We start from the raw sequence: 14,865 nt of genomic DNA, 5'->3' as shown, positions 1-14,865 counted from the left end.
AGCACCGGGGTCACAGCACATCCCACCATGCCCAGATTTTCATGTGGGTGCTGGGGTCTCATGCTTGAATCTCAGGCACTTTACCTTTCTCCACTGAACCATCTCCCCTCTGAACCTAGAAAAATATCTTTGAAGTGATTATAAATCAAAGTAACACATTAACACTGGCAGCTCTTCTTGGTGGCTAATGTCTACAATCCCAACACTTGCTAGCCATACACAGCCAGCTGTGACGCTGACGGGGCACAGGGCCCTGCCATGCCACAGGAGCCATGAGGTGGAACAGAAGATGTCTGGCAGTCTAAGTAGCAGGAAGGTCAGATGCAGCACAAGCGGAGGGGGAGCGTTTTGGTTCGGGCCACAGTCTTTCTTGGTCTGGATAGCTCTACAACTACGATTCCCTTACAAAAGACCAGCAAGAAGCTCACTTGTGACTCGGCAGTCTGGCACCCTGCTGACGACGTCATCTACGAGACAGTGCTGTCGGGGCTTTGCTACTATTGGATGTGGTGTGCACCTAATGAGCAAATTTATTTTGCTTTAATAAAATGAAAAAAAAGTTGAGGCAAAATAGTTCAGGTTAAGGAGGAGACTGGAGTTTTTCTCCTTCCCCTTCAAAGGATCTGTGCTCCTGGCTGCTGAGCACTAGGGTGATGCTCATCTGAGCCGCACCATGGCCCGGATGACAAGTAATGTTCCAAAGACTTAGCTGGTATCTCAAAAATTTTTGTTTGTTTTCTTGAGACAGGGTCTTATGTATCCCAGGCTAGCCTTGAACTTGCTACGTAGCTGATAATGATGTGGGTGCTGGGAATCCAATACGAGTCCCCTGCAAGAACAGCTGGTGCTCTTAGCTGCTGAGCCATCTCTCCAGTTCCTGGTTTAATCTCTTTTAAACAGTGATGCTTCAGATGTAGTGGGTTAACCAAGTCTTTCCAGTGTGGAAAGGCACCAGGGGGCTGCTAGTGTGCCAACCACGCAGGAAACAATGCACTGTGAGGAAGCTGCCCTCCACTGGGGGGTGTGATGGCTGAGAAGACTCTGGGCAGGGTGGCCCCCTGATCCTGGCTATGACAGGGCATGAGTCTGCTTCTAGAAGCATTGCCAAAGGCTCAGGGGCCAGGATGACCAGGGGTCTTTAGTGGCCAGGACTAAGACAAGTGGCAACTTACTTTGTCAGAAGGGATTGGGGGGGGGCGCGACAGCAGAGCACCACCAAGTGCAGGCTGTGGGCCAAACGGGCCTGATGACCAAATGGATCTGAGGCCAAAGTAAGGGGTCCCCTGACCAAGCACCCTCAGGCTGGCCGTACCTCCTTGATGTCGTGGTAGTGCCCCAGCAGGGCGTAGGGGCAGTAGGAGATGCTCATGGACACAATGCCCATGGTGCTGATGGTCACCATGGCCACATAGACGTTGTGAAACATGGCCATTACAGCGGTGCCCACGGAGAAGCCCAGCGTCCCCAGCACATAGATGACTCTGATGCTCAGGTCGTAGTTGTCCAGGTACTTCTGTAGCAGGGCTGTAGAGAGGGGCCCCAGGGAGTGTGACCTCACCGCTGGCTCCGGACGCAGTCCCTTGCCCATCCCACCCCTCACTTCCAACCATGCCTCCCTTTGGCTGAAACTAGGCCTTCAGGTATGGGTACAAATACCCTCTCCTGCCCACCTGAACCACGAGGCCCAGGCAGGCACACTGTAGCACATGTCCACCCAGACTCCCAAGAGCTCCGGCACCTCAGGAAGAAGCCAGCTCCCTGGGGCCTCCCTGGCCTGCTGGCCACCCACAGGGTCCCTTTGGGAGCTTCTCCAGCTAGTCATTCTGGGTTTCCCAGAGCCCTGGGCATCTTCTCTAAGAGGCCTCTCCAGGACTCCAGTGGAGTGACAGAAATAGTGTGCTCACTGTCACACGGTCACTCACTCCTTCAAGTTCAGCCACAGATGACGTACTCCAGGTTCAGACTGAGTGTGGGCAGGGGAAGAGGGGACCCCAAAATCAACCCTGTCAAGTTCTAGGAGCATGCTGGAATGGGGTGCTCTGCCTTAGGGTGAGAGCCTATCACCCTACCCTTTAGGACAAGCTGGGACAGCACTCCAGCCCTTGGTACTCTGGGCCCTTCAGGAGAAGCTATGTCTGCAGGACAGGATTTCTCTGCTCCTTACACAGCTGGGCCACAGGCGTCGGGGGTGGGGGCTGGCAGGGTCAGGACAGCATGCTGAACAACTGGATAGGGTTGTGGGACAGTGCGCGGGACAGCCTCCAAGCCTCAGAAACAGCTGATCCCAGGTCATGGCAACTGCCCTCACAGCTCCTCTGCTTACGGAGAAGTCAGGGTCCCCCTGTACCTTGTCCTACTTCTGATGGCTGAGCATTCACGGGTGTGAGCGCATACGCACCTGAGCAGATAGCACCAGTAGCAGCGTAAATGACCAGGCCCCAGCAGCCCATCTTCACACCAGCGTTGTAGGCGTGCCAGGCAGTGGAGTTGGAAGGGGCCTGTGGCAGAGAGAGGAGGTTGAGGGCATTTGCTGCCCTCGGGGCAGAGGCGGTTACTCTGCATTCCCGTGTAGGCAGTTAGAGGGGTGACACTCTAGTGAGGAGAATCACCCAAGTCCAGGTCAGTATCTGGTAAGCTGTTTCCAGCCCACATGTGACTGCCGCCCTCCATGAGAAGTGAAAATCTGCCCACAGCTGGCCTGGACCTACAGAAGTGACTCCGCCCTCTGAGTCGCCATATCAGACCCAGGAAAGATGAACAGGCCTATGGGGCTATGGGGTGAGGCCAGAACCACCGGCAGAGACTGGCACAAACGACGGGCTGCTGCTGCGACAGCTGACCACCACTCGCCCCTTCTCAGAGTACATCTGGCCCCATGAAGACACTTGGCATTCACCAATAGTCACCTCCTCCTGGCTTGTGCAATGGCTCAGCCCTGTAACTGAGGTGTATACTGGCCAGCTGACTATGGCACACGAGGGTGCAGGGACAGTGTGCGCAGGCTTCCGAGAGGCCCCGACACCAAGGCTCACCAGCCTTAGGGAGCTCACCTTGGGATTCCCTTTGAAGATAACCTGGCCCATGAAGTCGGTATAGAAGACGGCCTCAGCGATGACTGAGAACCAAGTGAGCAGGTGGCAGAGGCAGAGCCGCACCAGCTCCTTGGGCATCTTCAGCATGGACAGCCACAGCAGGTGCACGGTGGTCTCTGTCTCACCCTCCTCACTCTCTGTGTCCCCGCTGGAGGTAGTGGCCCCACTCTGGTTCCGGTGCCGGGAGCGCTGGCGCTGGCGCTGCTGCAGGTCATACAGGTCGCTCATGCTGCGCGACGGCTTGATCAGGACCACTGCGTTGGCCCGGCGGTAGCGGTAGCAGTGGGACCCAACCTTGCCATAGTAGGAGAAGGTGCTAGAGGACTGCCGGTAGAACGTGTGCCTGCGCCGTCTCATGGACCCCGATGTGGCTGAGGACTTCAGGTCCACCTTGGAGCGGGTGCTGAGGGAGTCCCTCGGCGGGGAGCCACTCCCGTTTGGGACTTTAGCTTCATTCAAGTGATTATCAAGCAAGGTGTCGTCCTCCTTGGCAGACTCCCTGAGGAAAGTGGACAGGCGGGGCAGCTTGGTCCTCAGGAACTCCTGGCTCGTGCTCCGGGGAGTGCTGGGGTAGGAGGCGTCGTGGAAGATGGAGGGTTCGATGTCGTGCAGGAAGAGCAGCTCGGGCTCCATGTCCAGAGTGGCATCAGGCATGTGCAGCACCGAGTCGCTCTTGCTGCGCACGATGTCCACATCGAGGTAGTCCAGGGCCAGCTCATGCTCCGACTGCACCTCGTCTGGGAACGGGGGGCTGCCGTCTTGCACACCTCCACCAAGGGAGCTGGGACGGGGGGCGGGGGCTGGGGCACCAAGTTGGGCACCGGTGCTGGACAGGGCACACTCCTCGGGGCTGCGGTCCTGCTGCGGGTTGTACTGCTCCTCCTCGATGCTGAAGAGGTGCAGGACCACAGACACCGAGAAGATGATGGCAGCGAAGAAGAACAGCACCTGGTTCTGTGTCTGGAACCAGTCACCCAGGAAGGTATGCGTCCAGTCCAGCCCACCCAGCACGTAGCCAATGGCCCCGCCAAGGCCTGTGGGCAGAGAAGCAGTGGTGAGCCCCAGGCCTGCCACAGGGCTTCACCCCTGCGGGGGGCTGGGGGGAGAGGACTGGGTTACATAGCAGGTCGCTGGGGTGGAGAATGTCACTGGGGTGGAGAATGAAAGGAACCCCAGGGGACCTCAGCCCTGGAGACTGGCCTCCAGTTAGTCCCATCATTTCAGTCGGGAAACGACAAAGGCGACCCCAGGCCTAGAGGCCAGCCCAGCCCACCTGTGTGCGCCTCTCTGGACTGCTTGGTAGAAGACTGGGCTATGAGCACTGCCTGGCCGAGCACTGCCTGGCTGAGGCAGTGGCCAGCATGGGGCCTCTGCAGTCATGTTACCCAGGCAGGCCTGACTCTCTTTAGCCCAGCTCCTTAATCCCTTCCTTCTACCGGGCTCAGGGGTCAGGAGGAGTGAGTCCTGGCACTGGCATGGCCTTGGCACACCAACACCTGCGACTGAGGAGCACAGACCCCTCCCCTCCCACGTGGGGCTGGCGCAGGGTTTTACCTGCAGAGAAAGCATGGATGTTGAGGGCCATGTCTTGTTCATCGCTGTCCACCACGTCTAGCAGGTAGGCACGGATGGGCCCCTCGGTTGCATCGGCACTGAAATCCAGGATCACCACACCCAGCACCGTGAGGATGATGCCAATGGACTGCCGGTTAGGGACATCACCGAGGGCCAGACCTGAACAGGGCATGGGAAGCAGTTGGCCTAGGGCTACCAACGGCAGGCTCCTAACACAAATGCTCCGGGGCAGTGGTGGGCTTCTCTCCACTTCTGTGCTTGGTAGGTGTACCCTTTCTGTACAGCTTCTAAGGGTCCCTCTCCCCTGCCTTCTAAGCAAGAAGGGGAGCAAGCGCTTCCTCCCCTGCCATCAGTAAAGGTGGCCACTGGCTAGTAATGCGCTGGCATCAGGTACAGTGGCAGTGCAAGGGCCACTGCCACAGGTCTATGAGGAAGCCACCCTCAGTTGCTCCCTGTGCTGGCTGGATTCCCTTCAGCACCCCCGCTAGATAACAGGCTGTGGGTGGCTTTACAGGACCCCCAGCCTGAGTGGAAAGGCCATGCAGCCTTGGCAGATAGTATGAGCCCCTGAGGAGGCTGCCCTCATATGCAAAGCCTTACCTGAATGGAGAGTCTGCCTAGGACCCAGAGCCCAACCCCAACCCCAAGCTGGGCCGCCTTTTAGAACTGGAAGCAGGGTTAGCCCAGGCTTGGCCCTAAAGCACTGTTCTCAGGCTGTGTACGGACGCGCTGACCCACAGGAACACAGAGAAACTTGTGGCCCGGGAGGATCGATAGCCTCAGACACAGGCAAGAGACAGAGTCCAAGCCAAAGGGCTGGTGTCTCCCGGCTGCCTGTACCTGGATCACCAGTGGCCAGGGCCACCCTAAGGATGCTCTCTATGCAACCTATGGCATTTGGGGAAGGGAAGGGTTACTCCCAGGTGACAATGACAGGCCTAGGGAAGGAAGGAGCAAGTGCTCTGGAAGGGGGAATCCTCAAGACTGCTGGATGACAGGCTTCCCTGGCTAGAGGAGGCAGCTGCCTTGCACACAGGGTATGAATCAGGGAGGAGACACTCAGGTTGGGAGAGCAGTAGGTCAAAGATGCCACAGCCCGCCCCCAGGAGCCATGACTCTCTACCCCGAGGTGGTCTTCTGGGACCTCTCTGCCTACAGGCCTGCTGCTGCTGAAACCTGGGCAGACCCGGGCGGCTGCCGCCCCTCAGAACCCACACTACAATCCTTCCAAAAAACAAGGCTTTGTTTCCACCAGTTCTGAATGGTGCCCTCAAGGCAGAAAATACTTTCCCACACAGAGCAGCTGTAATTAAAGCCAAAACAACAGGAGGAGGCGAAACAGCACGTGAACAGAGAAACAAACAGCAGAGCAGGCTCTGGACATTTTCAACACCAGGTCTGAGAAAGGGAGAACAAAAAAGAAAAGATAATTTCTGAAATCACACTGGAAACAGGACGTGGTGTCAGATATGAATAAAAACAAACCATCACAACAGGAAGCGTTTCCCTGTGAACAGGTCCCTTAGGCTTTCCCATGTGCGGCCAGCCCGGCTGCCAAGCACCCCGCTGTGGCCTCCGCCAGGGCTGCGGTCTCCACCAGGCGGGCCTGGGCAGCCTGAGCCAGTCCCCATCAAAGTCACCAGGTGAGGCCCATGCAGGCGCGGTAGCCACTCACCTATGGCAGAGCCGTTGAGGAAAAGTGCGGCACCGACCAGGACGCCCACACACAGTGCCAGGATGAAGGGCCGCCGGCGGCCCCAGCTCAGGGTGCAGCGGTCACTCGCAGAGCCGATGAGCGGCGTGAAGATGAGGCCGAGGACGGGGCTCAGGAACCAGGTGAGGCTGTAGTACTGCTCCGGGAGGCCTGCAGGGACACGCGCTCGTCACCCGGGCAGGCACACCCCTACACGGACACCTGCCTGTGCTCTCAGGGTGCTGCTTCTCCGAGGGTCTCCTGGCCCTGAGGGGCCCAGACCGGAGGGCAGGTACTAGGCACCACCTGCAGGACGCCACGCTGCTGGTGCTGAGCAGGGCTAGGCTGCTGAAGGCCTGCAGGGCACCAGGCACATGCCACAGTCCCTCCACACTGGGCCATGTAAGTGGCACAGCACTAGAGACAGGAAGAGCCCCCGAAATCTGGACTTTGCTGGGGAAAATCTACTATGGAAGGTCTTGCCAAGAGTCCACCCAGTCCCCAAGGCACTCAATGACCTTGGCAGCGGGCACCTGAACACCAGGGCAGTACAAGTCCAAGTGTCTGGCTGGAGCCGAAGGGCCACAGACAACACGCAACACCCCTCTCACACTTAGCCTTCCTAACCGCACAGGCAGCTGTCCACTGTACAAGTAGGGAATGTGCAACCCTGAGACGCTGGGCAGCCTGCCCGGATGACACAGCAAGAGGGAGGCCCCAGGACTGAACAGGGCAGCCTGGCTTCGGCGTCTCTGCTCCCTCACATCACCCTCCCTGTGACACTGTCTCCTCTGGATGTGGATGGTGGCCTCGAGTGTGGCTACAAGATGGGAACAATTCTCTCCATTTTACACCAGCCCGAGGCTTACTTAAGAACTAAAGGCCCTGGCAGGCCACCACCTCATCAAACAAGCATTTTGCACTGCTAAGGGCACTGAAGACACAGGACCGCCTGTTGAGCTGGCAAGAAAAACAAACATGCGTGGGAGGGCAGCGTGTTCACAGGAGGAAGCACCTTGCCAACATGCTGTCACAACACCATGGCACTCTGCCAGGGTCTAAGGTGTGTGCTCTGACCTCTGCACCCGCGCCTGGCTGCAGGAAGGCTAGGTCTGTTCCCATCCCGAGTCAGCAGAATGGACTGGGCCTCAGGAAACTGAAGTCTGCCCAGTGAATTCCGCCACACAGGCCAGGTGGAGGCTCCTCAGTCTCCCCAGGCGGGACACGCAAGGGGTTGTTGTGGCTGTCCCCGGTTGAACGGGCCCAGCCTGCCTTCAGTGGTGCCCACGTCAGGTCTCCTATGTCTCAGCATGGCCCCTAATCAAAATGACTCAGACTGAGCAAGGCATCCAAAGTTTCAGAGGAGGGAAAACACCACGAACTCCACAGGCCGCACCACAACCTCACAGTAAACAAGGAGCCTGGGTCATCGACCGTGCATGGGCCCTCTTCCCGGCCCTGGCCCTCAGGGTGGGGCTCTGGGGTCTTCAAAAGCTTGCCTCCTCCTGCTGGCACTGTGGCAACTCCTAGGAGGGCCCAACGCCTTCTGTTGCCCATGGTGCCCACCTGCCCTGAGCACAGGGTTCCATACCGCACAGCCCTTGAGGCCATGTCAGGTTGTAGTACCTGGAGGATGGTGATACCAAAACCCCCTCCATCTCCCTCAGCCAAGAGCCAACACAGGACACAGATCTGTTGACTGAACCAAGTCCTGAGACATGGGCTCTGTGTAGGCCAGTCCACCCTTCTGTCCCTGGCTTAGTCAGGCCCTCCCCAACTCAGTCAGACCCTCTTCTGAAACTGACCCCATCCTGCCCTTGCTGTACAGTCTGGTTAACAGCCTTCGATCCAATTACCCGTGGCCAGCCTATCTCTCGTGGACAAGAGCAGGCTGCTGGGCGAGACTGAGCACTGACACTTGCCCACGGCTGAGGCTGCTAACTTAGGTCAAGGAACACAGTCCTAGCTTCTCCGGGTGGGTGTGGCTAGCAGAAGCTGGTGGTCAACAAACACAGTCCTAGCTTCTCCAGGTGGGTGTGGCTAGCAGAAGCTGGTACAAGGGAAGAAGCATCTGGAGAGGCCCTGGACCAACTGCCTGAGACCATGTGGCCTTCCACATACACGGTACACTGGAAAAGTGTATGGCACTCAAGATCTGGGGTCCATGGGTAAAGTCTTACGTGAAGCCAGTCCATCTGCTAGGGCATGGGCCTCCTTGCTCATCAGCTCCAGGGGCAGAGCTGACAATCTCTGCTTCTAGCCTTGGAGATGTTTAATGGCCCTGCCTCACAGTATAAGTTGGGTTTCCATCCTCTGAGGTCAACTGTCCTGTCATTGCCAAGGGAGGAACATTAACATTTCCAAACCACGACCTGGAATCGTATACTTCAACCTTTAGCCTGTGTTCACTAGGAAGGTCTGGGCTGCTATCTTCTTGCCCGGCAGACCCTGCTGTCCCCAAGGGCTGCTCTGATGGTGTGCTTTAGAGCCACCTCTACGAAAACTGACACACCCTCCCCCATGGAGGCTCTTTCCTTCCTCCCACACATCTGGGTCTAGTACTAATTTACAGGGATCTCCAGTGAACCTCACACACGTCCCATTTATGTATGAGGCTGTGAACCTCACATACGTCCCATTTATGTATGAGACTGTTACTACCATGGATGAAGCTGACTCTACTGCCTTTTTAACTTTTTAATTTAATTTTTTTGAGACAGGGTCTTCCTATAGGCCCAGCTGCCTAGAATTTGCTATACAGACCAGGCTGGCCTTGATCTCACAGAGATCTGCCTGTCTCTGCCTCCCAACTGCTGGGATTAAAGGCATGTGCCATCAGGCCCAGACTTTATTTATTTTAGTTAATGCATGTGTGTATGTGTATAGGTGTGCATGTGGCGATCAGCGAACAACCTTCATGCTAAGTGCTTTGCCTGCTGAACCATCTCAATGACCCTATCTGAAATTGCTTTATTGCATCTTATTTATTATTTATTTAATTTATTTATAGTCTGGGTCTCACTATATCCCTGGCTGGCCTTGCACACAAGATCCTCCGGTCTCAGGCTCCTGAGTGCTGGGATTCTACGCGAGTACCACCACATCTGGCAGCGTTTTCTTTTATGTCCGTTTCACTGTGCAGGCTTGTGTCACCATTCCGCCAAGAGTCATTGCTCTGTGGGCAGTGCCCAGGCTGCTCCACAGCCTGGCACCAGAGGCCATACCCCTAATTATGTGTAGCCTCCACCTGGAGGTGGGCCCTTCCTCCCCTAACAAGTCCACATGTCCCAGGGCTGGCCACTCAGCTGGTACTACTGTGCTCTGTGGCACCCATGAAAGGACATAGCCAGGCATAGCAGCACGCCATCCTATGTTCTCTCCCTGAAAGGGGTGTGGTGTCTAGATGAGACTGCTGCATGGCACTAACAGCCACAAACTACTGACCACTTGCTAATGGGTCTGCTCACATCCCAGATGCTGCTCTGTATACTGGAGGAAACTAGAATCCCAGTACAGTAGGCAGCACATCTGGGCAGTCTGGGCTCAGCTGGGGAGGGCTGGGGGGGAGGAGTGGGGCATAAACCCCCAGGACACAAACAGCACCAGCGATGGCCTCACAATTCATTTGTGTCACCCTTGTCCAACCAAAATTCATTCTAGACTGCAGATTCTGGTCCCAGGAAACCAAGCACCCTGCTTCAGTTCCCTGTGCCAGGCTAGAGTCATGGGGCAGGGCAGCCCCCAGAGCTGGTCCTAACGAGGTGACGCATTCCTCTCCATTCCATGGAAAAGTCAAATACTTCCCATCACATCGCCAATGCAGCCCAGGATGAGTGAGCAGTGCCGTCATCCCTACACTTGGCTGCCAGCACCCACTGCCCCTGGGATACCTCGGCCAGGCAATTCCCAGCAAAGCCCTAAACAAACACAAGGCTTATCCCCAGTAAATAATTTTTGTTTTTTTCCAGGCAAGGGTTGGACAACAATGGTGGGACCCGGAAGGCTCCCGTTCACAGGAAATACTCACTGTGTCACCACGCGCCCATGGAACAGCCCACCACCAACACTCAGGTCACGTGTGGCAGCCTCTATTCACAAGGGAGTTTTTGATAAACTGGTGTTTTGTAGGGTATGGGGCTGGGAAAGTGGCCTATAAATGTTTAACAAAAGGTCTGGGATGGGAATAGGAACTCATTCTTTCTCTCAATGGACAAGCCTGCCTCAGCCAGATAGTTCTGTGCTCCTAGACAAAAATCCATGATAACATTAGCTCATGAGAACGAGTTCCTTGTGGGAAAACTTCAGCATCCTTGAGTGACCTCAGGAATCTTAGCCAGCAAGCCCACCCTGAGCCTACACGGTGGCCTTTCTAAGACCACAGCTACAGAGAAAATGGGCAGCCCTCCACAGGCCCAGCCCAGCCCCGTGGCCACCTGCTGTTCTACCAGAACCACAGCAAACCCTGACCAGGCTCTGGGGAATCTCCCTGAGCAGGGAGGGTCTGCACCGGGGGACCAAATCTCCAGTTAAAGGTGAGGCCACAGAACTTCAAGGAACATTCTAGAATCACTGGTGCCATGGGAAGACCAGGACAGGGTAAACTGAAAGATGCTCAGCTGGTTTTCCTGGCTCTATTTCAAACATATCTTCGGTGCTCACAGGAATGCCACTGAGCTGTCACATGTCACCCCTGTCCCCACTACCCACAAAGTGAGACACAGCTCAGTTACATAGCTTTGTAAGGGTGGGCTCAGGGAAGGAGGCATATGCCTGCCATCCTAGTACGTAGAAAGAGGAGCTGAGAGAGTCAGGAGTTCAAGGCCATTCAAGGCCATCCTTGGCTTCATGAGACCCTGTCTCAAGATATCCTCCAACCCCTTCCTGTGGAAAAAAAGGAAGCAAGGGTGAGCTCAGGGAGTTTGTTTGCTCTGGTGGACAGAACACACACAAAAGCCCACTCTGAACTGCTGCCCAAGTCACAGCTGCCTGAAGGGGGCTTTGTGAAGAGTGACACAGTGTAAGGCCAGGCCCTCCACACACTGATTCAGACTCTTACGGGTGCAGGCTGGGACAGTTCCACTAAAGCTTAAGTCACACTCAGTGGACACAATTCAGTGCTTGGCACCAAGGTCTTCCAGGGAGGAATAGGTATGCGGAGGGAAACAAACTATGTCCCAGGGCCCAACAAGGTGAGTGAGCCTATGTAAGGTAGGAAGCTATGTGAGGGTAAGTGGTCCTTGCACTGTGCCCTCGTTGCTGGGTACAGGCCAGAAGCCCCAGCACACCTGGATCCTGGAAGATGGGTGAGGAGAAAAGCCATGGTGGACGGACACAGGCTGAGGGGTTGGGCCTCTGGTGCCCACCTCCAATCCCTCCTCCCAGCAGAGTACTGGGGAAAGCTGCACCAGGGGAGGCCATTAAGCCCCATGTGTGTCCAGCTTGTGATCTTCCTATAAAACCAGCTACCCAGAAAGTCTCATGGATGCCCAGGTAATTCAGCACTGACATTTTCATGTTCTGGACGGAGAACGGTGATGCTACAAAGGATGTCACATACGCACTGCCCACATTTCCCCAGACAATAGCACCAGGGTGCAGCAACAGGCCTACCCCCCACTGGGGACCCGGCACGGGTGTCTTCAACTTTGGTGGCAGCACTGGCACTCAGTGGGGTGCTCGCCTTACCTTAGCTTCGACTTCACTTGCAAGATGAGGGGAGAGGGACTGCACCTCTGAGGACCAGAGGACAGTGGCACAGGACCTTCCCCACACACAATGCCATCTTTAGCCTCTACATAGCAAGAGTACGCTGCCATCCCTGCCCTAGGAAAGCAGAGACAAAGGGGGCTGGGGCAGGGCCCACCCGAGAGCAGGAAGGAATGTCTCACCAGATGCTAGTGGGGAGTGGTATCGAGAACAGCAGAGGAGCTAGGCAGATGGGGGAGAAAAGGTGGCAAGAGATAAGCTTCCAGGAGGAAGACAGTCAGGGCCTTTACAAGTGATCCGTGCCAGTGCCCAGGACCCCAACAACCAAGGAGGAAGTGTAGGTGTCAGGCACTAGACTCCAGAAAGGAAGTGGAGGTGGGGGTTTGAGCAGCGGTTATCACCCAGTCAGGTCACTTCCACAGCAGAGGGAGGGCCTGGGGTATGTACCTCCAGGAACACAGGTCCAGTTCTGGTTGGTCTGACTGTTAACAGGCTACTCTGTGTTGGATATCCACTTGTGTAAGATCACTGTACACAGGAGTCATGACTAGGCATGACATACATCCCCATCTGTACCCAAGAATTCATCAGGTCCCCCAAGGTCAAATGCCAGGAGACCCTGAATCACAAAGGTCAGAGAACAAACGAAACACACCTGGAGTCACTGGGAAGCCTCTGCCTGGCCTGGTGGCCCTGTTAAAGGTGACCTGGTTGCAGCATGGCTCAGCCTCTGATTTTTCCCTTACTGCCCACAGATACTGGCCACCACTTTCCCTTCTGAAGTCATGATTTCCTCAGAGCAGCCTGCTCCCTGCCCACCCCACCCCATGAGCACCAGTCAGTGTCTCCATCAGACTTTTCTGCTGGGCATCATTCACCCTGTCTCTCCCTCCAATACCTTGTGACCCCAGATAAGGGTTCCAGAGGAGGGTAGGGCTACGTACCTGCTCTGCAAGCAGACTGACACCCATGGTCTGAGATCATCTCCCCGGCTGCCAGCACTGCCAAACTCAGGCAGGCCTCGGCCTCTCTGCCTTGGCGTGACTATCCTTGCAGGGTGACCATGCCACTCTTTGCGCTCCTTGAGCGTGGGGTGCATCTGGCATGCCTGGGGCAGCTCCTACAGGCTCTCAGAATGCATTTGAAAGATGAAACTGACTCAGAGCCTGTAGCTGCCTCATTTCCAGTGAAGGTCAGATGCCTCAGCCTGGAGACACAGCTGCCTGACACAGAAGCCATGCTGGGTTTGTTCAAAGCTGTCAGGCTGTGAAACGCCTTGACCTGAGGCTGCACTGCTGAAAGCAGGGATGGGAACCAACTCTGCTCCAGGGCCCTTTTTCCTGAATCACGGCTCTGGGTCCAGAGGCACACCTCAGCCCCAAACGCTGTGCTGATGCTGCAGCTTACTGTGCTCAGGGGTCACAAGGACTCAGGCGAGGAAGTCAGGACCCACACACATTCTGGACAAAAGGGGCAGTAAATGCCTTCTATGACCCCAGATGATTCCAAGACCACTGCTAGACGCTGACAGGCCATAAGAGGAAGGTGCTGAGCTGCTGCCAATGAGGCCAGTCGGGCTGGGCACAGAATGGGGAAGTGTTGCAGAGCCTGGGGTTCTGGAAGAGGAAGAGGCAAGTACAACCCCAAATGCTACTGGGTTAGAAAGAAAAAGATCTCCAAACACAGCAATTCCCTGTAAGCATACTTCCAAATGAGAGTCCAAGCTTCAATGTGTGTACAGGTACAGAACTCACTACAACGCAGAGATCACTGCATCTCCCTATGTCACCTGGATTCTCCCTGGTCAACTATAAGACCCAGCCAAGCCCAGGCCCGGGTTCCTCCTTTAAGCTCCACTAAGCCAGCAGATATTGGGAGAAAGTCCTTGCCCGGCCCCAACCACCCTCGATTTCCCTAGAGTTTTCTCCTTTGTGAGTCCTGCAGATGGCGAGGATGACTGACAGTCACGCCCAGCATGCCACAGTCAAGCTTCTTTACATTTCTTTTCTGTGATATCCCCACAAGTTATAAGCTGTAACACACCCCTGTGTCCTTACTTCCCTGGGGATGGCGCTGGGTGGTAGAGCATTTGCCTAGCATATGCAAAGGCCTGGGCTCCTTCCGTAGCACTGCAAGAAATAAGATAATGAAAAGGGGAAGAAACAACCCGTTCTGCAGCAAAGACAAACCTATTTGTAACTCTTTATGCAATTTACATGTGTACTACTTCTGCGTAATTTCAATTAAAATAGCTAACTTTTTGTCCATGTTAGGGATGGAACCCAGGGCCTTGCACATGCTAGGCAAGTAACCCAGGGGTACCTTCTATACTGATCACTTTTAAGAGTAAAGACAGATCTGCTTTCAGGTTTACCATGTAGCTGGGAGTTGGGGCACAGGCCTATAACTCCCAGCACTTGGGAGGTGGAGGTAGGGGAATCACAAGTTCAAGGTTATCCAGAGGCCATCCTGGGCTACTTGAGAACCTTTCTAAACAAAAACAAAAATGAAAACCGGGGGGGGGGGCAAGAGAGATGGTTCAGCTGTTGAGAGCATGCACTGCTCTTCTAGAAGCCCTGGTTCAGTTCTGAGCACCCACATGGTGGCTTACAACTGCCTGTAACTGACGTGTGACACCGTGTGCTTCCATTTTTGCTTCCCTGACCCCCATTCAGCCTCCACAACTCTGAGGCACCGCCTCTATTCATGCGCCCTCCTTCTGTCCTTTGCTAGGAAACCCCCACCTTCTCTCCACCAGCATGTCCCTTTTGTACCCCAGGCTGTCTTTGGGAGAGAGCA

At 55.6% G+C, this 14,865-nt stretch overlaps 1 protein-coding gene across 3 annotated transcripts in view; it reads right to left on the bottom strand.

The window, feature by feature from the left end:
* The window catches only part of Slc45a4 (solute carrier family 45 member 4), a 69,996-nt gene that overhangs the window by 5,581 nt on the left and 49,550 nt on the right, over positions 1-14,865 (bottom strand). For 2 of the 3 annotated variants that reach the window (XM_008851049.3, XM_017802701.2), the window contains 5 exons: positions 6,343-6,531; positions 4,647-4,826; positions 3,051-4,126; positions 2,399-2,498; positions 1,313-1,524 (listed from right to left, as the gene is read on the bottom strand). In XM_008851049.3, coding sequence (XP_008849271.1) covers positions 1,313-1,524; positions 2,399-2,498; positions 3,051-4,126; positions 4,647-4,826; positions 6,343-6,531 — 1,757 coding nt within the window. Of the gene's footprint in view, positions 1-1,312; positions 1,525-2,398; positions 2,499-3,050; positions 4,127-4,646; positions 4,827-6,342; positions 6,532-6,878; positions 6,900-14,865 lie in introns of those variants that run through there. The other variant, XM_029555002.1, reaches the window with a different exon arrangement.

The sequence above is a fragment of the Nannospalax galili genome, unplaced genomic scaffold (assembly GCF_000622305.1).
Source record: "Nannospalax galili isolate Female #2095 unplaced genomic scaffold, S.galili_v1.0 scaffold525, whole genome shotgun sequence".
Taxonomy (NCBI): domain Eukaryota; kingdom Metazoa; phylum Chordata; class Mammalia; order Rodentia; family Spalacidae; genus Nannospalax; species Nannospalax galili.
The sequence above is the reverse complement of the archived record's forward strand: the minus strand, read 5'-3'. Positions and strand labels throughout refer to the sequence as shown.